At 36.8% G+C, this 27,973-nt stretch overlaps 1 protein-coding gene across 2 annotated transcripts; it reads left to right on the forward strand.

Moving 5' to 3' along the window:
• Nucleotides 1–10,162: 10,162 nt before the first annotated feature.
• On the forward strand, nucleotides 10,163–18,300 carry LOC141540978 (uncharacterized). Of its 2 annotated transcripts, none has more exons than XM_074264941.1 (3): nucleotides 10,163–10,481; nucleotides 11,485–11,629; nucleotides 16,073–18,300. In XM_074264941.1, exons 2-3 carry the CDS (start codon nucleotides 11,596–11,598, stop codon nucleotides 17,659–17,661), a joined length of 1,623 nt encoding a protein of 540 aa, XP_074121042.1. In that variant the 5' UTR covers nucleotides 10,163–10,481; nucleotides 11,485–11,595; the 3' UTR covers nucleotides 17,662–18,300. The 2 variants fall into 2 exon arrangements, with proteins under 2 accessions (XP_074121042.1, XP_074121043.1); XM_074264942.1 differs by having other exon boundaries at nucleotides 10,354–10,550.
• Nucleotides 18,301–27,973: the final 9,673 nt, after the last annotated feature.

Consider the following 27,973-nt stretch of genomic DNA (forward strand, 5'->3'; position numbering starts at 1 on the left):
GTACCTTCTGTTTACTCATATTTTCAGCCTTAGTTCCTGAATTGAAATACTGTGCCAAGACCTGGCTCCACCCTCATGTATGGAGTGCTTTGCTCTGATTGATTTTTGACCTGGGAGCTTAGCTTACTCTATTGACCTCTATCTCCTATGACTTGTATACACTGAGTGTTAGTAAATTTTGGAGTCCCCATACATCTTTGAAGTTCAATGTACTGGGTCCTCAGAGTCCTCAATGGTATCTTAGTATAGAATGCTATATAACCTTTAGAATTCTAAGGATTGAGGTTTCCTAGTACAAATAATAATACTGTCAGACTGCTTGCTGCTTATTACTTCCATGTTCATATGTTGGGTTCCTGATAATTCTGTAACTTTCTTGTGGGACCCATCCTTCTTGCTACCTCTAGATACAGAACTTTGCAGGCTGCTGAACTATAACTTACTTCCTACGAATAATCCTGATATCGAGGTTGAGGGTAGTGGTTGGAGGAATACACTCCTATTTAAACTAGCTTCTATATGTGCTGCATTGTAACATAGTAATACAATGACAACTGTTGCCTCTTAAACATGAAACACTAAATAATAAAACATAAGCAAGAATAATTATAATTTATTCAGTACAACTTACAAACAGGAATAATCAAAACATCACATGAGTTACCCATGAACACTGTCCCATAAATACATAGTGTTGGGAGAAAAAGAGACTAGAGGACATACACTTTCAGAAATCCAGCAGTGAGGCATAAGAATAGAGAAACCCATGTTCCTTAGGAAACTCACAACTGTGAAGTTCTCAACTGGATGCTGATAGTCTCTTTAGGAACGTTCTGCACCTGCTTTTCTTCTCAGGATATCTGCGCTTTTCCTGGATGAAGGTTTTTCTACTTCTGGTTCACTGAAACAGAGTCAAGTTTTGTCAGAATCATATTTTTTCCTTTTTCTTTTCAAATTTGCAATCTTTATCCATGCATACAGCAACTCTTTTGGAGGCCAAATCTTTATTTCTTTGCTCACTACACAGCTTCAAAATGTATCATCAATATCCTCTTTGAGGTGAATTTCCCAGGAAATTACTAGTTTTGTATTTTTATAGGAATATCATCTTGTACTATGTTAGTATCCTATTTCATTCTCATTATACTTTACATTCTCTAAAGAAAATAGCGGTTTTCATTTTAAAAAGCTAGCTGTTTCTCCTATTATTTTGATATTTCCTTTCAATTGAGGAAAAAAACTACCCTAATTGAAGTGTAAAATGAATAACAATGGAAAATGACAGGATAGGAATCTATCTTTACAATATACAAAACATTTTCTTCAAAGAGAGACATTTAATTAATAAAGCATTCTAGAAAAGGGCTTTGGAAACAGATGTGGAAGCGTCACTTTTGTCCCTGAGCATAGAATGTATAAAAGGCTGGATTTAGAATGTAACACTGGTAAGAAATATGTAGCACCAAGGTGACAGGAAAAGATAATGATAAGTGCGGGAGAGGATATGGGAAAACTGGGACACTAATGCATTGTTGATAGAGTTATGAAATGATCTAACTATTCTGAAGAAAAATTTGGAACTAAAGCCAAAGGGCTAGAAACTGTGCATATCCTTTGTTTAATATTTTGTTTTTCCCCAATTACATTTAAAACAGTTTTTTACATTTGTTTTTAAAACTCTGAGTTCTATATTCTCTCCCTTATCTCTGTCCCTAGCCTACATTAAGAAAGCACATGTAAAAAAAAAAAAAGGCACATTCAAAGTTATGCAAAACATTTCCATAAAAGTCATATACATACCTTTTGGTCTAGCAGTATCTTTATTGGGTCTATATTCCAAAAATATCATAAAAGAGGGAAAAAGACCCACATGTGCAAAAATACTTGTAGCAGCCCTTTTTGTAGTGGCAAGGAACTGGAAATTGAGTAGATGACCATGAACTGGGGAACAGCTGAATAAGTTATAGTATATGAATGTAATGGAACATTATTCTATAAGAAATGATAAGCAGGATGGTTTCAGAAAAGTCTGGAAAGACTTACATGAACTGATGTTAAGCAAGCCAAAATCAAGAAAACATTGTATATAGTAACAACAAGATTATATGATGATCAACTGTGATGGACTTGACTCTTTTCAATAATAAGGTAATTCACGGCAATTCTTATAAGTTTGTGATGGAAAATGTCATCTGCATCCAAAGAGAGAACTATGAAGACTGAATGCAGATCAAAACATAGTATTTTCACCTTTTTTTTGTTGTTGTTTGTTTGCTTGTTTTTTTTTTTTTCTTTCTTCCTCCCCCCCTTTTGATCTGATTATTCTTGCACAGCATGATGAATATGGAATTGTGTTTAGAAGAGTTGCACATGTTTAAGCTATATCAGATTGCTTATTGTCTTGGAAAGGGAAGAGGGAAGAAGAGAGAGAAAAAAATTGGAACACAATGTTTTGCAAAGGTGAATTTTGAAAATTATATTTGCATGTATTTGGAAAAATAAAATATTATTAAATTTTTAAAAGAAAAAATATGCAGCTCCCAATGCTTATACATGATAGATAGTCTACAAAAGGTTTTTATTTTGTGTCCATTAGGATTGATCGATGCAAAGGACCTAACAAGTAGAAGCTTTCCTTTCATCCAAGCCTATTACTCAAGGAAGATCTCTCAAAAATCTTGCTATTTCTTTCCAAGTCTTTTATTAAATACTTTCTGTCTTTAAAACGCTGATCATCTCAGTCTTTGCTGAGTGGTCATGAATTCCCATGTGTCAGCACTTTTTAGCAGGGCAGTGGGACTGACTATGTAAAGTTTTTAGTTGGAACTCAAATTCAAGTACACCAAAGAATTCATTTAAAAAACAAACAAACAAACAAACAAACTATATGTATGCAATGAATGTGGGAAAGATTTTCATCAGAGCTTTTCATTCAGAAAATAAACCCTATATATGTCATGAATGTGGAAAGGGATTTAATTAGAACCTTACTTTTATTAAACACTAGAGAATTCACAGGGAGAGAATCCCTACAAATGTGATGAATGTGGGAAAGCCTTTAAAGGGAGCTCAAATCTCATTCTATATCACATAATTCACAGTGGAAATAAAGATGTAATTGATGAGATCCTGAGTAATTAGGTGTGGTTGGTAGAGAAGACTGTCCCCTTCAGCAAACAGGGAAGGACACTGATGGAGATCACTTTAACTTCATAGTCCCATTCTCTGTGGAGGTCGTGGGCAGTCCTATCTTTCTATGTCCAGTCAGAAATTTGAGTTATCTCAAACCTCTGAGGTGAAATTTCCCCTATAAATCTTTCCAGGGTTCATGCCATCTTTGCTGAACCCCTTTTGGGTTATAGCCTGCCTTGGCACTCTGTCTCATTATGTCTTTCTCCTCAATCCTCCCCCATGTTACATGGTGTCTCTCTTCTCATCTCCCACCATGACTCTATTCTTCTCTTTTTTATAGCTAACTCTTTTAGGGTGCTAAACTCTCTCTAAAGATTTAGCCCGTCTACTAAGGGCATACTCCAACCCCATGGGGTGTTCCCTTTCTCCTGGTTAATTGTGAGTTCCACTAGGAAATTTGTTCTTTATCATTAATTGTTAAATTGTTAAAAAAAAAAAAAATCCTTTTCTTTCTCTAATTGTATGCTTTCCCAACTCTATTTCATATTTACCTTTCTTGGTGTCTAGTGTATCTCTTCATTTTGTCTGAAACCTTTTCTTTTAAATAAGCGTACCTTTTGTTAAAGAGAAAAGTCATTGTGAATTCTTCACATGACCAAACCCCAACATTTAATGCCTATAATCTCATCATTTGGTGCTAAACCCCATATACATCATTTGGAACTAGAAATTGCTCTCCTAAACGATATCATAATGAATGTGAAAAGGCCTTCAACCAGAGTTCAGATCTTATCATAGAATTCATACTGGAGAATAACTCTTTGAATATTATATGCACAGACAGTTATTTAAAATTCATAACTTGTTACACATCACAGAATTCACACTGGGGAGAAATCTCAGAAATGTGGGAAATTCAGGAAATGTTCACATCTTAACAGAACATCAAAGAATCCATAGTAGAGAGAAACCCTGTAAATGTCAAGAGTGTTGAAAAATACTCAATGGAAAAACAGCTTTTCTTAAACTTCATGTTGAAAATAGCCTTAATGCATGTGAGTCAGTCTTTAATCACAACTCAGACCCTATTAGAGAGCAGAGAATTCAAAAGGAACATAAACCTTATAAATATAATGAATATAGAAAGACATTTAGAAGTAGCTCAGATACTGGAGAGAAATCCCATGCACTTTATAAATAGGGGAAAGCTTTTAGTCAAAAGTCATATCTTGTTACAAATCAGAAAACTCATACTGCAAAGAAGCCTTATGAATATAATGAATAAAGAATAATTTTCAGACAGCGTTCTTTTCTTCATCAACATAGGAGAATCTATAGTGGAAAAAACCTTGTGAATGTAATAATTGTGGGAGAACCTTCAGTTAGTATACAGCTTTCCTTAAACATAAAAAAAATTCATGTTGGAAAGAAGCTTTGTGAACATCGGTACCTTTCATCAGTATTCAACTCTTAACAGAAGATTAATAAAGAAGAGAAATCTAATGAATTAATAAGGAAGAGATCTTTGCAGATGATATGGTATACTTAGAGAACCCCAAAGATTCTGCTAAAAAACTATTAGAAATAATTCATAACTTTAGCAAAGTTGCAGGATACAAAATAAATACATATAAATCCTCAGCATTTTTTTTTAATTCATTTTTCCAAATTATCCCCTCCCTCCCTCCACTCCCCCCCCACCATGGCAATCCCATACATTTTACATGTGTTACAATATAACCTAGATACAATATATATATGTGTGTAAATACCATTTTCTTGTTGCACATTAGTTATTAGCTTCCGAAGGTATAAGTAACCTGGGTAGATAGAGAGTAGTGCTAACAATTTACATTCACTTCCCAGTGTTCCTTCTCTGGGTGAATCCTCAGCATTTTTATACATTACCAACAAAATCCAACAGCAAGAGATACAAAGAGAAATTCCATTCAAAATAACTGTTGATAGCATAAAATATTTGGGAATCTATCTACCAAAGGAAAGACAGGAATTATATGAGCAAAATTACAAAACACTTGCCATAAAAATAAAGTCAGATTTAAATAATTGGAAAAATATTAAGTGCTCTTGGATAGGCCGAACGAATATAATAAAGATGACAATACTCCCTAAACTAATCTATTTATTTAGTGCTATACCAATCAGACTCCCAAGAAACTATTGACCTAGAAAAAAATAACAACAAAATTCATATGGAAGAACAAAAGTTTGAGAATTTCAAGGGAATTAATGAAAAAAAAAAAAACTCAAATGAAGGTGGCCTAGCTGTACCTGATCTAAAACTATATTATATAGCAGCAGTCACCAAAACCATTTGGTATTGGCTAAGAAATAGACGAGTTGATCAGTGGAATAGGTTAGGTTCACAGGACAAGATAGTGAATAAATATAGCAATCTAATGTTTGACAAACGCAAAGGTCCCAATTTTTGGGATAAGAATTCATTATTTGACAAAAACTGCTGGGAAAACTGGAAATTAGTATGGCAGAAACTAGGCATAGACCCAGACTTAATACCACATATTAAGATAAGATCAAAATGGGTCCATGATTTAGGCATAAAGAATGAGATCATAAATAAATTAGAGGAACATAGGATAGTTTACCTCTCCGACTTGTGGAGGAGGAAGGAATTTGTGACCAAAGGAGAACTAGAGATCATTATTGATCACAAAATAGAAACTTTTGATTACATCAAATTAAAAAGGTTTTATACAAACAAAACTAATGCAAACAAGATTTGAAGGGAAGTAACAAATTGGGAAAACATTTTTTACAGTTAAAGGTTCTGATAAAGGCCTCATCTCCAAAATATACAGAGAATCGACTCTAATTTATAAGAAATCAAGCCATTCTCCAATTGATAAATGGTCAAAGGATATGAACAGACAATTTTCAAATGATGAAATTGAAACTATTTCCATTCATATGAAAGAGTGTTCAAATCACTATTGATCAGAGAAATACAAATTAAGACAACTCTGAGATACCACTACACACCTGCTAGATTGGCTAAAATGACAGGAAAAAATAATGATGAATGATGGTGGGAATGGGGGAAAGCTGGGACACTGATGCATTGTTGGTGGAGTTGTGAAAGAATACAACCATTCTGGAGAGCAATCTGGAATTATGCCCCAAAAGTTATCAAACTGTGTATGCCCTTTGACCCAGCAGTGCTACTACTGGGCTTACTTATATCCCAAAGAAATACTAAAGAAGGGAAAGGGACCTGTATGTGCCAAAATGTTTGTGGCAGCCCTTTTTGTAGTGGCTAGAAACTGGAAAATGAATGATGCCCATCAATTGGAGAATGATTGGGTAAATCGTGATATATAAATGTTATTGAATATTATTGTTCTGTAAGAAATGACCAGCAGGATGAATACTGAGAGGCTTGGGGAGACCTACATGAACTGATGCTGAGTGAAATGAGCAGAACCAGGAGATCATTATACACTTCAACAATGATACTATATGAGGATGTATTCTGATGGAAGTGGATATCTTCAACAAAGAGAAGATTTAACTCAGATCCAATTGATCAATGATGGACAGAATCAGCTACACCCAGAGAAGGAACACTGGGAAATGAGTGTAAACTGTGAGCATTTTTGTTTTTTTTCTTCCCAGGTTATTTTTACCTTCTGAATCCAATTTTTCCTTTGCAACAACAGCAACAAAAATTCGGTTCTGCAAACATATATTGTATCTAGGATATACTATAACATATTTAATATGTATAGGAATGCCTGCCATCTAGGGGAGGGGGTGGAGGGAAGGAGGGGAAAATTCAAAACAGAAGGGAGTGCAAGGGATAATGTTGTAAAAAAAAAAAATTACCTATGCATATGTACTGCCAAAAAAAGTTACAATTATAAAATAAATATAATTAATTAATTAATTTTTTAAAATAATAAGGAAGAGAAATCTCAATCAGTGTATCTAGAGTGGGAACTTATTAGACCAGATAATCCATTCCAAAAAGAAGCCCTGTAATTGTAATGCATGTTATCACTGTCCCATTCACTCTAAGCAAAAGTCTTATTCTTGTTTAATCCTCTTTTTTCTCCCAAAATAGGTTTGGAAGAAAGGGGGAAAAAATTGTAATCTTTTGTTTTTCTTAGCTTTCCTAGTTACTCTCACCCCATTAGGTTTGCAATTCTGCCATTTTTTATAAGATTGTTATATTCATCCTTGCCTTGCATTCTACATCCATTTCTTTTTTAAAATCAAAATTGGTTTGGTGTGGATCCACATCAGTCTCTTCAAAGAAATCTCATTTTACATCCCCATTGGAACTATTCCCCTTTGTGTCTTTAGAATTTCATTTTTGAGCATCTCTTATCCAGGGGTATGCTGGAGCCATATTGAAATGGTTGTTGCTTTATTTCTTCTAGGTATTCATATAATTCTTGTGAAAAATCCTTTTTCCTTTGAGTCTTTGTTTAAGTTATTATGAAGTAATATTTGCAATAATTTTTATTTACTCCTTTTTTGCACCTTTAATTCCTAAGTTAGGGCTTTCTGCAAGGGCTAGATTCCATTTCCTACTGTACTTTTAAAAGCTAGTATAGTTAGCCCATACTAACCTCCAGTTTCCAGTGCTTAGTCCTATTGGATCTTTGAAGTATAGGGTACTGGATTTCCAGGCCCCCCTCTGGAATCTTAAGAAAGAGTATTAGGGACAGTAGTGGCCTAGAATCAACTCAGGCTCAAGAACCAATTTTTAAATTTCACTTAAGCATTTTCACTTTTGAAATCAACCAATGCTACAAATTAGAGCTTGATTTATTGTTTTGTTGATTTCTAGATTTAGGAAAGTGATGGAGAAAATGTCAATAATTCAGAATAAATTTAATTGAGTTATGTTCATTTTCCCCAGAGAGCAAGTTATTAAATATTTACCAGCACACTCCTGGTTAGAGACCTCAGAACTCCTGTGCCTGAAGTGTACTAGTTTGAGTCCTGTGATACTGTCCCAGTTGAGAATGCTCTTCAAGGCTCTGAAGATATCTATATTTGACTTTTTCAGGAGAGTCATCCATTCCTTTTGCCCTTAGAAGATGTGGGCTACAATTGTCCCTGGTTTTTTATGTTTGCTAGGAAAAGTTAAATTGTCTGATGATGGCTTTGCTAACAGCTCCTTCCTTCCTCTCCAAACTTCCCTTCCTGACTTTTTGTTTTGAAGTAGGAGAAATCACTTTACCATAGTTTCATACCATATTTCTTAATCATCACTTGGTCTGATGTGAATTTCAAAGTTTTTGTCATGTGTCAATAGATATATGAAAATTGAGCAGTGTATCCCCTGTTCAGGTGACCAGGCAGGAAGTCTTGTGTTTTGGATTTTTGTTTGTTTATTTTTTAGAATTGCAAACCACTCTGGCAAAAAAAAATATTCTTTCTAAACTTTGTTAGATATATTCCATTTCCGGCCAAGAATCTGTCATCTCTATATTGTAAACTATAATCTGAAATTTCATTCTCAGATACCACCTTCTTATCCAGCTATTTCCCAAAGTAATTTTTTCCTTGTCTCCCTTGCTTTTGTAAGGATGGGGGTTGAAACTATCCTATCTGGTTCTAGAGACTTGACTTAAGTGAAAATGTTTTCTGATTGAAATAATCAGAAATGTTTGAAAAGAGCCTGTCTGAGAAGGCCTGTGTGAAAAATTCATTGTGTAGAGACTGAATGATGCTCTTAGCAATTTGTATAAAAAAGGGAAGTGATTTCTGTAATCTGTAAAAGAAGAAATTCTGAATTAGAGAGTTTGGAATAAGCATGAAACAACAGGAGAACAGAACTGTTGCGGAGAAGAGAAATAACCATGAGAGTTTGGGGTTATACAGTCTGCAAGAGGAGGACCCAGGCTAAGGGAGGTTCCACTGGACTAGAAAGATAAGAGACAAGTTGTGAAGGGTTTTAATGGATCTTATATTTGATCTGGAGGTTATAGGAAGCTACTAGAATTCATTTAATACGGAGATGACATGGTCAGATCTATGCTTTGGGAAGGTTACTTTAACAGTTGAATAGGCAATAGACTGGAGAAGTGAGAGACTTGTGAGCTAAGTAGTCCAGGGGTGTGTGCAGTGATAAGGAACTGCACCAGAGGGGTAGAAATGTAAGAGGAGAGAAGGGGGGAGAAGTTTTATTTAGGAGAAATTAGAAAGACAAAACTAAGCACTTGACAATGGAGGAGGGAGTGAAAGTGAGAAGCTGAGGATGAAACTTAGGAATCCTGACTGGGGAGATAAATGCTTTGGATGATAATAGGAAAGTTAGGAAGAGGGGAAGTTTTGATGTTCTGGTAAACTCCATCTTCGTACTGGACATACTCCCATCTCATCTCTGCCTCCTGGCTTCTCTGACCTCCTCCAAGCACCACTTACAGAAAGCCTCTTCATTCTAATGTCTTCCCTCTAATGATTATTTCCAGTTTATCCTGTATATCTTGTTTGTACTTGATTGTTTACAGCATCTTCCCTATTAGATTGGGAGCTCCTTTGAGAACCCCGCTGTCGTTTAGATCTTTTTGTATCCCAAGCAGTTTAGCTAAAATGTTTAATAAATGTTAATTGACTGAGGTGCGTGGTATATTTCATTTTCAATCCTCTGGACTCCTAGTTTATCATTACTACTGTTTGTTTTTCGCTCAATGTACCGGCACACTTGTGGACCTTGTGTATTTCTTTTGTGAAAAGTCCTGTCTGTACCTGATCTTGTTGATCGAGTCCTTATTTACTTCCCTTTTGGAGAAAACCTATCTTTGAGTCAAAATAAACCTTTCTATTCTTTTCCCCAGGGCTCTGTGGAGTGGTGTAAAATGGCGAGTTTAAGAAAAATAGCTTAATCCCTTTCTTTAAAGGCTCAGCTCCCTCAAGTTCCAACCCAGTCGACATCGTGAGTCCAGAAGCGTGCACTGACTTGGGCAAATGTTTTGTCTTCTCTCCCCACCCCCCGCCCCCCTCTATGTTTTCGTTTTTGTCTTTGTGCTTCCAGCGGCAGCACTTTCACATACTCCGGGCACACAGGACTTGATAATTACGGGTTGGAGGGGTCCATGTGCCGGAAGTTCTGTTCCTCCCGGACGCTCTAGGAAAATGAAGGACTCATGTCATTGGCTCGCTGGAGGAGACTTCAGTTGGCTGAGGGGAGAGGGGAACGGGGAGCGGGGTGGGGGAAAGGGACCCAGGCTGGTCAAGGAAGGCACCGGAAGTGGCCGTTCCCATCTGGCTGGGTCCCGAGGGTCGGTGGTAATGGCGGCTCCGTGGGTGGGGCGCGGGCAATGAAAGAGCAAGAGGCTGGTGACAGCCTGAAGAAGGTAAGCCCCGGCTTCTCCTCGTGGTCCGAAAGTAAAGGGTTGGCTCCTCTCGCCACGATGCACACCTGTGTATGTACTCCCCCCGCGGGCCAGCGCTCACATCTATTCATCCATCCATCCACGCACTTCTGCACTAGCCTGAATAAGATTCCCCACGCCCCTACCCCATTGTCATATATCATTTACCCCCATAAGCATTTTCCTTCCCTACCCCTTATAGGCAGGATCTCCACCCCATATCCTGGGCCCGCAACACACCTCTGTACCCCAAACCCTCCCCTGGACTTTTGGGAGCCCAGCAGGCCTTCAGACATTTCTCCATTGCTCCTTAAGCACACTTCTCCCTCCCCTTCTTTGCCTTCCTTCAACCTGTCCCCAACATTCACAGGGGAACGGGGCGTGGGGTGGGGGAAAGGGACCCAGGCTGGTCAAGGAAAGCACCGGAACATTCCACACACATAAAACCCCTTCCCTACACATACATACATCCCTTCTTGTTCACTCTTTTCTTTTTTGTGCCCCCCATCCCATAAGAAATTTATGCACTAGTCTTTCCTTCCACTCTACATTTTCTGGTCCAGGGCGATATGGGAAGTATTGAGCTTGCAGTCGGCAAGGACCTCGGTGCAAATTCCACTTGTGTACTTTTTTTTTTAGTTTTGTGGGGCTTGTAAACTGAGTGAATCCAAGTGTTCTGAGCCTCAGGTTTCTGGGGGATTAATGGGATAATGATATTTGCACACAATATCCCATAGGGTAAAGTTGAGTAAGATAATGTATATGAAGATAATGTATGCAAGTGTTTTAAGGTTTATATGAGTTTCAATTCTTATCACACACACACACATCTCCTTTCTGAATCACTGACCACCCCCTAATAACAGCATCCCTTTTCTCCTGGCAATATATCACCATCTTGAAGTCAGATGAAAATCCTTTATGTCCTTTCCACCTCTTTCTTACCCTACTGATAGCAGAACTTTCTTTTCATGTTTCCTCACAGCAACAGAAATTCCTGCTTCAGGAACCCAGTAGAATGAAGGCAGTGGCTGTGTTTCTTACAAGGAATCCATGAGACTGGTCTTCCTACAAGAAAATTTCTTGTAAGGATCAGATGCTGGAGAATGATGGAAAGATGAGTTCATTGGGTAAGCATTTACTCCCCTAAACCATAATTCATTTAGACTCTGAGACATTTTTAAATGTTTAAAATGTGATCAATGAAAAAATCAGTTTAATTTGGGATTAAAAACTATAGAATTCCAGGTATTCATGAGGTACAGAGGCTAGATGTTTTGATTCCCTATGTCAAGGAGTCTAGTCTGGTGAATGAAAAATTGGAAATGGGTGATTCATTGTTTCTTCCTTGATCTAATCCCACTTCACTTTCCTTAGAAGTCTTGCAAAAAAAAAAAAAAAAGTATAGTCTTTCAATGTGACAGGAAAGACTGATTCACTGCAAAGACTTGCCTGTTTCTGGAATCCCTTGATCATTTTTGGGAGGTAGGGGGGAGGTAAGGGGGAATAGGAAGGCTAGAGCAAAACTCTAATACTGGCTGTCTTCTGCCTCTAAGATCCCTTCCATTAAAAGATTCATAAACATTAGAGCTAGATGAGTCCTTGTAAGAGTGTCATTTTACAGATCAAGAAACTGATGCTGAGAGAGAGAAAATTATTTGCCCAATATACCACAAGCAATAAATAGCAGAGCCAGTATTTCAACCCCGGTTCTCTGACTCCAGATCTAATGTCTTTTTCTATTACAATAATCTGTTCTCTCCCTGTTACTTGTATACAGTTGGAAGAATTATGTTAATTCAAGTTTGGGAAATGCTGTATATCCCAATTGTTCACCATAGGTACTAATTTTGACACTCATTTCTGTGTGTATGTGATGATGAAGATGGGGAACTTGGTAATGCTCTATTCATTACTTCTGTTTCAAGGATGAGAAAATTGCAGATCTGCAAATATGTGCTGTGGCAAAAGGTCAAAATCTAATGTTACTTTTGCAGAGGATCCTTTTCCCTCCACTTTCTTTCTTCTCTTTTCCTTTATACTCTCCAATTTTCATCTCTTAAGCAAACCTTCTTTTACAGCAACTGAGATTCAGCATTGAACTTTCTCTCATTAATATACCATGGAAGTTATTGAAATCTAGAAATGTAGGGTGAAATAAAAAGGGTAAGAGTCAGTTCTTTTCAACTGTATCCATCTTCCCTAGATCTTGAACTCTTTTTAGAATGTGGCCAAACTCCGGTCACCACCACCCCTAGTAGTTTAGGTTCAATATTGGAACAAAATAAGATAGGTAATCCCACAATTAACAAAAAGTTAAACACTTAATCATAGCAGAAAAAGAATATTCAACAAGTATAGATTTTGAAGATACCTTTTGTTGATTCAGCTGAGCAAAGCCCCCTGGCCTGAACCGCCCATTATGATTCACTACCCAAGCAAGCAGTCTTGTGTTTGGTACACAGATGACTAGAAAATGATGTCAACAGTCTGAGCCTTTAGTCCCCTCAGCCAAACAAGTCTCAAAGATGGTTTCAATACTTTTTAAGGAAAAACCAGCCTCACATTCATGGGTTAGGAGTTAGGATCTTATTACTATCAATTTTTATGTGTGCTTGAATATTACTCTATAGAAGAGAGGGTATATGAGCTAATTTTCAGCTAATTGAAATGGTTGGTGTTTTTGAAGAGTATATCATCATGGGATGATACTAAAGGTGGGGAAGGGGACTAACACTCACTCTCAAAATAATAAGCCTCAACTAACAATAGAACTAAAAATTAAGGGGCAGATGTGAGAGATATTTCATAAGAAGAACAGATAAACTTTTATGTCAGCCTTCTTTATTTGCTATATACTTGAAGTTCTGGTGTCATTGACAGAAAAAGAGAAGCTATTTTGGATGGAAGTTGAGATTGGGGATCCATTAATAAAATATAAGTATTTCAGAGTCTTGTATGTGCTTAGCAATATACCATAAAGGAGAAAAAAAAGAAAACAAATGGTGAGAGTAGTTTAGGGTTGAAAGTAGATATGAAAAGACATCAGAAAAGTATGAATGTCCGTGACAGTTTTGATGATTGTGATTGATCCTTGATCTAGTTTGGACAAGGTAGTATAACATACTGATGAGAGTTCTTAAATAATTAAGGAGAATATCTAAAGTATTTAAAAATGTAGAGAAGAGAGATTATTCAGGACAAGAGAACAGTCAGCATTGTCAGATGCAGCAGAGAAGTCAAGAAGGATGAGAACGGAGAAGACTTGGCAATTAAAAGTCATTTTCTTTGGAGAGAGCAGTGTCAGTTAAGTTTGACTTAAGTTGAGGTCAGAAGTCAAATTACAAAAGTATTGGGAGTGAGAGGAGGCATGTGGAGATAACTCATGTAGACTTAATATGTATGGGACTGCTTGCCATCTAGGGGAGGGGGTGGAGGGAAAGAGGGGAAAATTCGGAACAGAAGGGAGTACAAGGGATAATGTTGTAAAAAATTACCTATGCATATGTACTGTCAAAAATGTTATAATTATAAAATTTGGCTGGGAAAGGGAAAAGAGATAATAGGGGTGATAAATTTAGGGGATGATAGATTGCAATCTGCTGGAAAAGACAAGGGGGGATGGGATCAAGAGAATATATTGAGAGGTTTGTCTTGTCAGAAAGGATAACTTCAATATCATAAACTGGAAAAAAAGAGGCAATATGAGCCTATTGTATAAATACTTATTTCCCTGACTCATGGTTTGTTCCCTAGGAATTTAGGACTTTCTTTTTTTGCTGTTTGTTTGGTTTTTTTAGGACTTTATTTTTTGTTAAAACAAAAAGAAAACCCAAAAAACTCTGAGATCATTTTAATTTAAAATTTAATGATTGGTTGTTGTGAATTGCTTTGAACTAACTATAGCAATCCTTATTTTGATTGCAATGTTTTTAAAATTATAGTATTTTTAAAGTGTCAATCAATCAACAAACATATTAATCCCTTATTATTTTTCATCTAGATGATCACAATAGCCTTCTGATAAGTCTCTACTGGAGAAGGCATAATACCAACATCTTTTCAATTCAAGTTCAATGCTGATATAAAATGAAGCATTCAAGTCATTGAACAGTAATAAAAAGAAGTTGACAGACCTAGACCAGCAAGGATACTGTGAGGTTTAGCTTTTGTATGCACTGCCTCCTTGTGTCCACACAGAAACAAGTTGGATCAACACACTTTAGATATCCACCCATCAAGGATGAGATTTTTTATGTTTTTAGAGCATGGACCATTCAGGTACCAAAAATCCTGGCCTCAAGTGTGTCATATCTACAATCCATCTTACATATCATGGACATAGTGATATAACTTAAAAACAGATTTGACTATGTCTTTCCCTCCCTTTGTAGTCAACTTGAGTAGCTTCCTATTACTTTTCCTGGCATCAACTTAACTTTTCTAACTCCTTAAACCTTAATCTTTTTTTCACATTCTCTGATCCAGCCAAACTGCTATTTTCTCTGCTCACTACATAATGAGTCATCCCCTCTCATTATGCTTGTTTACTGACCTTCCATTATTCCTAGAATTGATTTTGTTCTGAACTTCACCCACTAATTTCCTCTGAAGGAAGCTATAAGATGGAACCCAAACATTACTTTCTATATGAAGTCTTTCTTGATCTCCCAAATATTAGGGTCCTTATCACACTATCTTGTATTTAACTATTTTGTATTTATTCTGAATATACATATAAACACATATATATTTATTTATACATACCTGTCTTTTACATTAGAATGTAAGTTCCTTGTGAATAGATTGCTTTATTCCTTGGATCCCTAGCTTCTAACCTTTGCTAGCCCCGTGTAGGCCTGGCACATAGTAATAAATGTTTATTGATTAGTTGATTGATTGACACTTTTAAAACACTATAGCTTTTAAAATATTACAATCAAAATAGGGATCACTAGAATTAGTTCAAAGAAGCTCACAATAGCCAGTTCTTACATTTTCAGTGTCACTATATCTTGGAAATCAGCAAATCATGCCTTTATTGTTTTGTTAATTGTCTAGATTTAAGAAAGTGATGGAGAATTTAACATGTATTGGTCTACCTGCCATCTGGGGAATGGTGAGGGGAAGGAGGGGAAAAATTGGAATAAAAGGTTTTGCAATTGTCAGTGCTGAAAAATTACCCATGCATATATCTTGTAAATAAAAAGCTATATATATATTTAAAAGTGATGGAGAAAATATTAATAACATCTTTTTTTTAAATAATGCATATTGAACTTAGAATGTCTTCTGTACTTTTTTCCCCTGGAAAGCCAGTTCTTAAACCTTTACCAGCTTACCACTGACTAAAAGGAAATAAAACTGAGGCCAGTGGACAATATTAATGCCAAACTATTGAAGAAGGCAGCTAAGTGGTTCAGCAAATAGAACATTGGCCACTTAGGGGACTTTAAAATTTATTATTCTGGGTGAAAATTTATTTCATTTTAATTATTCATTCTCCCTTCAAACAATTTATTTTCTCTTAGAAAAAAATAACATTTATTTAAATTTTTTCTTAATTGTTTCAGGTTGTGAGAACAGGATTGAAAAGGAGGAATGGAAGCCAAAGCAGGAAATTTCTGGAGATGAGTCATTTCAAGCAACATCAGAAACAATTTCAAGTCAAATACCTGAAAGATATGAGTTGGTGGAAACCAGGGTATGTAAAGTTGAGTTAGAGGAGCAAAGTTTAAGTATTCCAGGAGATGGACTAAGCCAGGCCCATTCCCGAAAAAAAAGGTTCAGGCAAGTGAAAAGCACCCAAAGGAAAAGCCATGTAGAAGAAAGCCACAAGGAACGTAATAAAAAAGAGAGAAGTGTCAACTGCAGCTCAAACCTTGTTATTCATCAGAGAGCTCCTGCAGGAGAGAAATATCAAAGGTGTGAACCATATGATCAGAGACTGAAAGAAAAGTCAGAACTTACTAAAGATCAAAAAATTAATACTTTAAAGAGAACCCATAAATGTAATGAATGTGGAAAAGTGTTTAACCGGGGATCAAATCTTACTATTCACCAAAGAATTCATACAGGAAAGAAACCCTATATATGTGATGAATGTGGGAAAGGTTTTAATCAGAGTTCTAATCTCTGTAGACATCAGAGAATTCATACTGGGGAAAATCCTTATGAGTGTAATGAATGTGGAAGAGCTTTCAGAGGAAGCTCAAACCTCATCCTGCATCAGAGAATTCATAGTGGAGGGAAACCCTATGTTTGCAAAGAATGTGGGAAAGCCTTCAATCAGAGTTCAGATCTCATCATACATCATAGAATTCATACTGGAGAAAAACCCTATGAGTGTAATGATTGCGGAAAAGCCTTTAGTCAGAGTTCACACCTTGTTACACACAAGAGAATTCATACAGGGGAGAAACCCTATGAATGTAGTGAATGTGGAAAATCATTCAGACAGAGTTCACTCCTTCTTCAACACCAAAGGATTCACAGTGGAGAGAAACCTTATAGATGTCATAAATGTGGGAAAGCCTTTAGTGGACGTACAGTCTTTCTTAAGCATCAGAGACTCCATACTGTTGAAGAAGTTGATGAACAAACCTTCAAACAGGATACAGACCTTACTGGACAGCAGAGCATTAATAAAGAAGAGAAACTTTTTGAATGTAGTGAATGTGGAAAAGCCTTCCGGTGTAGCTCAGATCTGATTAGACACCAGATAATTCACACTGGTGAGAAACCCTTTGAATGTAATGAATGTGGCAAAGCTTTCAGTCGAAATTCAATCCTTATAGAACATCAGAGAATTCATACAGGAGAAAAGCCTTATAAATGTAGTGAATGTGGGAAAGCTTTCAGGGGAAGCTCACAACTTATTCAACATCAGAGAATTCATAGTGGAAAGAAACCCTATGAATGCAATGAATGTGGAAAAACATTTAATCAAAGTTCAGACCTTAATAGACACCATAGAATTCATAGTGGAGAGAAGCCCTATGAATGTAATAAATGTGGAAAAGCCTTCAGGTGGAGCTCAGATCTTGGTAGGCATAAGAAAATTCATATTGGAAAGAAAAATTATGAATGCAGTCAGTGCAAAAAAGTTTTTAGTCAGAGTTTGGCCTTTACTCAGCATCAGAGAATCCATACTAGAGTATAAACCTATTAATATAATTATGAGGAAATGGAAGCTGAATTTTACTTTTTTTAAATACCAGAATACATTTTATGATACAGTCTCATAGGAAATTAAGGTCCTTAAGCAGAGCAGAAGAGGCTTTAGTTTTTTAATCATCACAAATTCTATGAACAGACATTCTAGGAGTGGTTGCAAATATAACAATTCTTGTCTAAAGTTTCTGTGGCATCATAAAACTGTACAAATTGGGTATTGTAATTTGAGCTCTCCTTATTTAATGTCCTCACCAGAGCAGGTAGCAAATCCAGAAGCCCTCCACAAACTATTGAGGTCTTCCCAGCAACAATACTAGAGAAGTTAAGTAGGTTGAGTGTGGAGATTTCTGGGGAAAAAAAAAAAAAAGTTGTATCTTGTACCAGAAGATCTAATTATAAGAAATAGGTAACCTCATAGTCTCAGTTTTCTCATATGTAAAATGATAGTGCCCACCTCACAGGGTTGTTGTGAGGATTGGTGATATAGATGAAGTCTTTTGTAAAATTTAAATGTGCTGTGTAAGTATTAGCATAATCTCAACCCTAGAGCACCTTTTATTCTATTTTTTACCTTTTTGAATTCTGAATCTAAATACTATTAAAATAGCATTTTAGTATATAAAAAGAATTGTTTATAAGACTATGAATTTTCATTTCATACCCCTTATTATTTATATTACAAAAAATTATAGAAATTCCACATTATTTTCAAACCTAAACTTCTTGTCTCTGCTTAAATCCCTATCCTCTTTGCACTCAAATCCTTAAACAGTCTGTATTATCAGGTAAATATTCCTGAAGGTTGGATCCTAAATTAGAAAACCTTCCCCCTTCCTTGAATGGCTTAGATTTTATTTAGCACATAATTTTAGGGAACTAAACCATGATAGTCATAGGTATGATCGATGAAGCTGTTATTTCAAGAACCTGAAATTCATTCAAAAATGCCACTTCCCTGAACTGATATAGTAGGTGGTAAACTCAATAGATGTGATGACAGTGGGCCCCATCTTGAGTCTTGGAAAAAAGATCAGAAGGGAAAGGGAACAGAAAGAATGGTTAAGTTCTGTGAGATGGTTATAGCAGTATATTGGGCAGGCACAGTAACGCCATAACCTGAAGATATCAACCACACTTAATGATAAAGGTTGATGATAGCTCTGAGATGGAAAGATAGGGCCAACATAATCAATTTGCCAATTGGAGACAAGTCAGCAACCATGCAGAATCATGCCATGCTTGCCTATGGACACCATTAGGCAGAATTAGCAACTTCATGTTTAGAGGGATCATATGGTTCAATGCAACATGGCACCATAATCTGCATGTCTAGGTGGGTAGCAGATCCATTCCTCAATCTGCTATATTCATAATGAAATCAATTCAGTTCAGCAGGGGGTAAATGGATGCTTTTTGATATAACCATAGATATGCCAATTTGGGGGGACATCAGCAAAATTCCTTGTGATCCTAAAGGGGCAGTTGATTGTCTAATCCCATTTACTCCAAGCTCTGCTCTATTCAACAGGCTAGTGGCCAAATTTTGAGAATCTGTGCAGATGAAGATATGAGATCCCGGTACCTTAAGGCTCTTTATATGCAATAATGAGTCCAGTTCACTGGAAGAACTTGCCAGGATCTCTATCCCCCAAAATACCCTGTATTACAGAATTAATGACCCCTAAGGTCCAGTTGCACATATCCCTTTTAGGAGACAAGGACATCAGTGAACCAGCATTCCTCAGGAGACAGATCCTAATAGGTAAGGAAGACCATGAGGTTATTGGAAGAAGAAGAATATCAGGACTTGGACTAAACACCCCTATCTCTGGCAGAGTCACAACCTTTTCATGAAGAGGATTAACATTTGAGGGATCCAGGCATACTTGATCTATCTAACAAGAAAAGCTTCCTGTGAACCTCCTTGTTGGAAGAAGCATTTTGCATCATCCAACTCATAACTGGATAGTAGGCCAATGTAAGAGTATTTATTATCCAATAGTAATTAGAGCCCAGGAACAGGTGAATAATTGCTATTTGTACTTGATATGTTGTAAAGTAGCCCCCACAAAGACTCCATTCAGAATAGTTCTTATGGAAGGAGATCTCCAAATACATGTGTTGCATGGAATCATGATGGTTCAGGTAGAGTGACTGCTAGGTGTTCCATGTGGTATATACCCTAATACCACCCCTCCCTATCTGGGTTTATTTACACTAAGAAAACAGTATGCTAAGAAGACAGCTTTCTTAGAGGGCAAACTCCTATTTAGGAATTAGCAGAGATGGATTGACAGGCCTGAGGTTTTATTGGGTTTTCCCTGGCTCCAAGCTGGGACTAATCTTCAACTCAATAGTGGAGTTGACCATGCCCCAGGTCTAAATTTCCAATTGAATGAGTTTACTTATCTGGGAGTTTCTCTTATAGATCAAAGGTTGTACCCCTCCCAGAGGTTGGGAGGGTTTGAGACCCCAGATCATTCTTCCCCCAAAGATTAAAGGGGATAGTTTAAATCAGGGGCTTCCAAAATATTAAAGGAGACACAGTTTACATCAGAAAGGTAGAGCAAGCAAAAAGTAAAGCTCCTGCAAAGCAGACCAGAGGAGGATTCAGAATTGATTATATGAAGGTGAGTATACCAGGCTGAAAAATAGCCACAGCTAAGTTTTCACCATTATTTTCTTCCCATCACTTTTTTGCTTCAACTAGACATTTGCTAGTTCTTTAAAAAACAAAATAAACAAAAAAAAAAAAGCTTGTGGTATCCTTTCCTTTTTTTTTCCTTGCTGTCCTATTTGTTCTCTGGGAATAGGGAGTGAGTGTGAGGAAAGGAAGTCATTACAAGTTACAGTGAATCCTTTTTTGTTATTTGAAAGCCATATTATACTCTGCTATATATTTTGAGTTTTTCTGTTTCTTTGTTACAATAAATTACATAGCCATTAAAAATGAGTATTCAGGATATAAGATCAAAAGCCATTGCGTAATAGAAAAATGATCAAAGTATCCTTTAACAAATTTAACAAATTAATCAATAAATGTTCATTAAGCACTCCCTGTTGTATCAAGCACAGGTCTGAAAAGAAGAATTGCAAACTATTAACAACCATATGAAAAAATACTCTGAATCATTCATTGTTCCTTAATAAGGAAAAGGCAAATCAATATGAAAGAATGCTTCAAATAGCAGAGATACAAATTAAAGAAACCCAAAGCCTAACTCACAACTAGAAAATTTGCAAAGATGATAAAAGATAAAGGTAGTCACAAAAGATAGAGGATAGTCAATGTTGAAGAGATTATAGAAAGACAGGAACAACAATTTATTGTTGGTGGACCCGTGAACAGGAACAAGCATTTGAAAAAAGCAGTTTTGAATTATACAAAGTGACTAAAACATCTTACACCCTTTCATCTAGAGAATCTACTGCTGAGGATATTGATAAAAAGGAAGACTCCATAGACACCAATATATATATGGTAACATTTGTGTGTGTGTGTGTGACAGAAAAGGACAGAAATAAAAGAGATGCCCATTTGTGGCATATGAATATAATAGAAAATTATTGTGCTGTATAAGAAACAACAAATATGATGAAGAAAAGAAAGACTTGAATGAACTGATGTGAAATGAAACAAGCTGAGGCAAAAAAAAAAAAAATATATATATATATATATACACACACACACACACATATACAGTGACTACAGTAATAATATAAAACAAACAACGACCACAAAACAATTGAATCTGAAGAGACAGCTAAGCAGCATGGTGCATAATGTGTTGAACTTTTAGGATGGCCTGAATTCAAATCTTGCCTCAGATACTTCTAGTTATGTGATTCTAGACAAGTCATTTAACCTCTATCTGATTATTCTCTCATCTATAAAGTGGGAGTGATAATAGCATCTATTTCCCAGAGTTGTCATGAGAATAAAATGAGATATTTTTAAAGTGCTCTGCAAAACTTAAAGCACTATTTAAATGCTAGTTAGCTATATTATCATTATCATTACTGCAAAATTACAAAGTACAAGTTTGGCCCCCAAAAGTCCCCAACTTCTTTGCAAAGGTCAGTGTCCATAGATTTAAAATATTGCATATAGCATCAGATTATTCTATGTGTTAGTTGGATTTCCTAGTGCTTTTTTCTTCTCATTTTTCTTGTTAAAACATTTATTATAAATAATAATAAGCAAGTAAGGCAAGGCTTATATCATTACAATATAAATTATTCCAATAAATAATAACCAATACTTGCTAAAAGGGATAACACAGGAGAATCTAGGTGATATAAAAACAAAAGGTATCACAAAAAAAATCTTTTAAAAGAATGAATTGTTCTCAAAAAAAAAAAAGATGAATAGTTAAATCTTGTGAATGGGGCACCTTACAAATGAGGGGGAAATCCTCATCCAGGATGTGGCACGCACAAGATTTGCAATGAAAGAGATTCCTGTTTCGATAATATTTAAAGCATGTTCTAGTCTAGAGAAGCAAATTAGACTTATACTGAAAGTCAGTTCCAGGTGCAGCACAACATGAGAGCTTAGGGGAGAGATGGAAAGAGATTAGAAGAGAAAATAGATTATTCACAGGTGCTCAGATCACCATCTAGTGGCTGAATAAGTCACCACATGTCCTCAGTTGGTAAATGAATAAATCCTATGACAAGCCTTTGTAATAAGCAGAAAACTGGGAAATAGAGGTGACTAGATATCATTCTGGTACTGATACTATATGCTCCCATCACACTTATAGTGCTCTATTGCCTATCTATCCTTTACAACTCAACTCAAAAGTGATTCTCCTTCATCAGATTTTCTACCTCTTCCTAGATTAGTTAATGGTTTTTCCCTACTTAGATCTCACAGCACTTTGATTGTAGCTTGGTGAGGTAATTTGCATACTTTATTTAGTTTTAGAGATTATAAACTGCATGAAGATGAAGATTACTTAATATTAATCACCCTTAGAATTACAATCATGTACTAAGCACTCCATGAATATTTATTGTTTTTGCTTTTGCTATGATATCTAATGTTAATTTACTGTTTGTGCTTTTTTTTTTGGTTTAGTATCCTATTATCCCCCAATTATATGTAAAAACAATTTTTAACATTTGTTTTTAAAACTTCGAGTTTCAGATTCTTTCCCTTCTTCCCTCTTTGCCATTGAGAATCCAAGCAATTCAATATAAGCTATACATGTGTGGTCATGCAAAACATTTGTATACTAATCATGTGAAAGAAAGCATAGATTAAGGAAAAAACCTCAAGAAAATAAAGTTTAAAAAGTGTGCTTCAGTCTGCATTCAGACACCATCAGTTCTTTTTCTGGATATAGATAGCATTGCTCACAATTTATTCAGTCATTCTGCAATTGGTGGGCAACCCCCTCAATTTCCAATTCTGAGTATGAGTTTTGAGCTTCCTTGTCAAACTTTCTATAGTCAGAATTATTTCTAGTGTTTGCTCATTTTCCCAGCCTATTGCTTGACTTTTAAATTTTTGTTAAAGTAAGGCTTTTAAAATTTTTTTTTCTTTATATGCTTATAGAGTGTACTTCATTCTTTTTAAACTTTGAATTCTTTCATTCATATCTTTCCGCATTTGTTTATCTTTTATCAGTCTTAATTACATTGCAATTAATTTCCATTATGTCTATAGTCTATAATTTAACAAGCCTATGTTAAATGCAGACATTATGCTAAGCATTTTTCAAATATTCTCTCATTTTCTCCTCAAAGCCCTGAGAGATAGTTACTATTTTTATTCCTATTTTAGAGTTGAGAAAACTGAGGCAGAGAGAGGTTAAATGATTTGTCTAGGATCACACAACTGCGACCAAATTTGAAATCAGATGGGGTCCTTGGTCCCTGTTATCTTGTTAGGTCGTAGGGAAAAATTTAACAGGAGAAAGACTGAATTACTGTAGACAATCAGAAAGCCAAGCTACTTTCTGAGGCAAGCTGGGAGAGGCATTAACAGGAGTAAGTAGGTAAATAGGTCTTCATTGCAGTAGGCTCTGGTTGAAAATGGCCCACAATTACTGTATCCAATCAGAAGGCCAAGTTATAATATCAACTCTTGAGGTTATTTTTCTCCTATAAAAGAATTTACTGATACCCCACTTCTTTGATAACTCCTTTTATCTTACTTATTGTTTCAGTGGCTAGTTCATTAGGAAATCTTAATGATTTCCTGTCTTAATGGTGTCTTCCTCTTGTTATAGCATTTTTCCCCTTGTTATGGCAAGTTCTGCTAGGGAACTTAGCCCATGTCTTTCCCCTTATTAATCACTAATTCATTTTTGGAATTTAGCCTGCCAGTCATGACAAATCTTTGATTTGGAGATGGTTTAAGCTTACAAATTCTTCTGAGACACATCATGAAACTGATTCAAAATCCCAATATATTTTGGGGGTCCAACCCCACTCCCCAACATTTGATGGACCATGTTGGAGAGCCCCGGAATCCCAATATTTTGTGGGGTCAACATTCAATGTTTCTGCATTGCTACACTCCATCATTTCCAATTCAGGGTTTTAGCAACTGTATCACCTAGCTATCCTACTTATCCAACTTGTATTGTTTTCAATTTTGCAACTATATATAATACTGCTAAGACAATTTTTGAACAGAATTTTAAAAATATATATTCCGTATTAAAAGGAATATAATAACCTCCCCAGTGTGCAAAATGAATGAGTCCCAAGAAATTGCTGAGTCACCCTGCTAGAGTGAAACTTGTATTGATGAGGCTTGGCACAGGGCAGAGAGTTGTGGGAATCCCTTTCTGGAGGATTTACAAACCCAAAAAGTTAAACTGATAAAAATAAATTTATTATTGGCATTGGGAAGTCAGCCTTTGTTAGAAAGACTGGATTCCTTGGTGGCAAGGTTCCAACAGAGGGATATAAAGTTTTGGATATAAAGTTTTTAGCAGAAAAATCCTATCCTAGCAAAGAAATCCCAGCAGAAAGGTCAAGAGGGCATAGTCCTGTTAGGGAAATAGGAGAGAGAGACAAAGAGGGAGTAACTCTGAAAAAGAATGTCTTTCAGCAGGTAGAGAGTCACTCACAGGTAGCTATGTCAAGGAAGGTCCCTTGGCCTGGCATGATCCCTGCTTTGAAGTCCTCGGCTGTAGAGGATTGAGCCCAGCTACTCCCTTTGATGGCTAGAAGTTGGGGGCAGCTCTTGGTGGGGGCTGGAAGCAGTTTGAGCTGGAATGAGAATAGAGAATCTTGGAATTGAATGAGTGTCTCTGGGCTAATTTCCAACTCAATACAGTTGGATAGAAATCTCCGATCTCCAGCTCCGGCAAAGTAGGAGTGGTCCTGGACTCAACCAGTCCCACCCAGATAACAGAATGAAACCACTTTATCTTGATTCCCTGGGGCGGTCTCTCAGGGGAGAGCTTAGGGTTCCCCCCAAAGAGAGAGAGAAAGTGTTTGGGGTTCTCCTCTCTTCTGTATCCTGAAGCTCCCTTTGACTATTACTTAACTGCCAGTTTTCCAGAGTTTCTCTTTCCCAAATGCTGGGTGCTGTTTGACTCAGACCCCAGTGGACTACCCTTCAGCCATTCTTCCTGACCATCCCTCCTTTAGGGAGTAATTCCCTTCAAAAAAGCTGGCATGCTTCACTTTCTGTCTGTTCTAATCTTGTGTTGCTGCTTCTTCCATCTCTCAAGCCAATTTTCTCTTCTGAAGCATGAACATCCTCCATGAATATGACAGACTTCTACCAATTTTTGACTTAGGAATGTAAAATGCAAAGGCTAAATCAAATTGCACTTGGCCAGGTGGCAGGAATCTTCTCCTTTTTCCTTCTCCCATGGGCTGACTAGGAACCCTGTCTCAAACTACATACTCATGGCAAATGGTTACTGATGTTATTTGAGTGGTCTAGATTCCTGGTGGTCTAGAGGTTAGTGCCTATAAGAGAGTTATTAAGAATCCCCTTTAAATCTGCCTCATGGAGTTTTGCACTAAGAATGCAGTTCTCAGTGCACAGAAGGTCCTGGCAGCAAAGGGAGCTGCTAAGGTCTATCTGCAAAGACTAGTTGATGGAAGATATCATATGGAGTGTCTTGGTGGAGGGTTGGGATAGCCTGAGCAGATCAGAACCAGTGGGGACTGGGAAAAGCCCAGATCTCCTATTGGAATTCAAAGGGATGCTTTTTGACCAGGATTTGTAATTGAATCAAAGGCTCTGGCATCCCTGAAAGACAACTTGTCTGGGGAGGATATGCCTCAGCCAGGAGGGGCTGGGAATCTGAAAGGAATCACAGATCAATAGGAAATATAGTTTCTTAAAGGGACCACAATCCACTTCAGTTACTACCTTTCCTTCTACTGTATTGTGGCAGTCTGAATTTCCCTGAATCTGTGTTACAATAAAAGTATGATATAATGAATTATTGAACCAAAAGGTTGCCAATACTCTTAAGATTTACAAAATGATTACTTTTGTAACTTTTATTGCCAGATTGCTCACCTAAAAGAGTCTTCAATATTAATATTTCCATGACCATCAGTATATGAGTCCTCTCTAAAACCCCACCAACTTTAATTTTATTGCTTCATTTCTTTTTGCTAATCCAATGGACTTGAGGTGGTATCTCAAAATTTTTTAAATTTGTATCTCTTTAATTATGAGTGAAGTTGAGCATTTTTTCAAATAATTATAAATATTTCCTTTTATATTAACAATTTGTTCCTTACTTGAAAATTTTGAACTAAGAGTTACCATTTTGACTTTTACTCTCTGACTGGTATAGGGCAGGAGTTGGGAAATATTTTCCATGGGCCACATCTGCCCTGTTTCCATAAAGCCTGTGAGTTAAGTGAGTTTTTACATCCCTAAGAGCAATAAAACTTTATTTTAAAATATAAAAACTATCCTTATCTCGCAAGCCATACCAAAACAAGTTGAGGGTGTACTTGGTCAATTCCTACTCTAGTAGACGTTGGGGCTGGAGTTAGAGAGACTTGATTCAAATCTTGCCTCAGATACTCCTACAGTTTTGTGATCCTGGGCCAGTTACTTAAACTGCCTCAGCCCCAATTTCCTCATCTGTAAAATGGGAATAATAATAGCACCTACTCACAGAGTTGTTATGAGGATCAAATGAATAAAATATGTAAAGTGTTTTACAAACCTTAGAGTGCCAGCCATTCTCTTGCTTGCTGTAGCCCTACATCTCTCCCCTTGTGGTTCTAAGGGATCCTGAGAATATTTGGGGATATCTCTTTTCTTTAGGCTCAAGCTGCCAATAGCTGGCCAAGGGGCTAGTATTCTATTTCATTTAACCACTTAACAAGGCTTCAGAAATATAAGGGTAATGAACATACAAACTCTCCCCTACCACACACCACTTCAGTCTCTAAACTATGTAACATCAGATACAGCACTAGACACAGAGAGGACCAACCAGTTCAATTCTGATCCTGGCCAGAGTTCAAAGAGCTCTGACCAGTCCATTGGCACTAAGCTGGCAAAAATAAGTATGGGTCAGACTGGCTTAATAGGCAAAAGGGAGCAAGAGCTGCTCCGATGTCCCCTCTATCCCCTGTTCTTTGGGGGTTGCACCTCTGCATAGACACCCAAGTTCCAGTGTATGAAGGGGTTTTAGCCTAAGTTGTGCTCTTCTCAACTCCCCTTACAACTGTGCTGGCCAATCTGAGAATGGGAAGACAGGTCACATCCCACACACACCCTGCAATAGATGACAAAACTAATTGTTTCAATATGAGGCAACAATACAAATCAGGGCTTGATTTATTTTATTGTTTGTTTCTTCAGACTAATACAATCATACCTAGCTTTATTGCTCCCTCCCCGCCATCGCCTCCCAATGTTTCTGCTCTACAAGGTGCTGACTTCCCCTCTCTCTCAGTGTCACACACACACACACACACACACACACACACACACACACACACACACACCGCCCAGTAAGTTTCCTTAAGGCACTCTCACAAGTGCCATTGGGAAATTTCCAGCTCCTCACTCCCTGACCCTCCCAAATCATCTCATGATGGCATCAGGTGCCTACTTCCCTGGAGATTGTAGGCTCTGTGTTTGGGGGCAGTGACCAAACCATTTTGCATTCAGAGTGAGACAGAATGAGTCACATAGGATGAACAGACATGGTTGAATTGTGCGCTGGATTGCAGATAGTGTTTCCTCACAAACCCATCCACTTTCCTCATTTCTCTGCTACTCTTGAGGGCAGCAGCATCCTTCTATTTATCCAGGTTTTTACAACCTTAATGTAAGCTTCCATGAC

Source organism: Sminthopsis crassicaudata, chromosome 4 (genome assembly GCF_048593235.1).
Source record: "Sminthopsis crassicaudata isolate SCR6 chromosome 4, ASM4859323v1, whole genome shotgun sequence".
Classification (NCBI taxonomy): Eukaryota; Metazoa; Chordata; class Mammalia; order Dasyuromorphia; family Dasyuridae; genus Sminthopsis; species Sminthopsis crassicaudata.

Excerpts from the sequence above, each read along its gene's own strand:
- LOC141540978 (XM_074264941.1), top strand. The coding sequence starts at position 11,596 with ATGCTGGAGAATGATGGAAAGATGAGTTCATTGG. Across the intron at positions 11,630-16,072 it reads TGGAAAGATGAGTTCATTGG|GTTGTGAGAACAGGATTGAA; the intron begins GTAAGCATTTAC and ends TAATTGTTTCAG.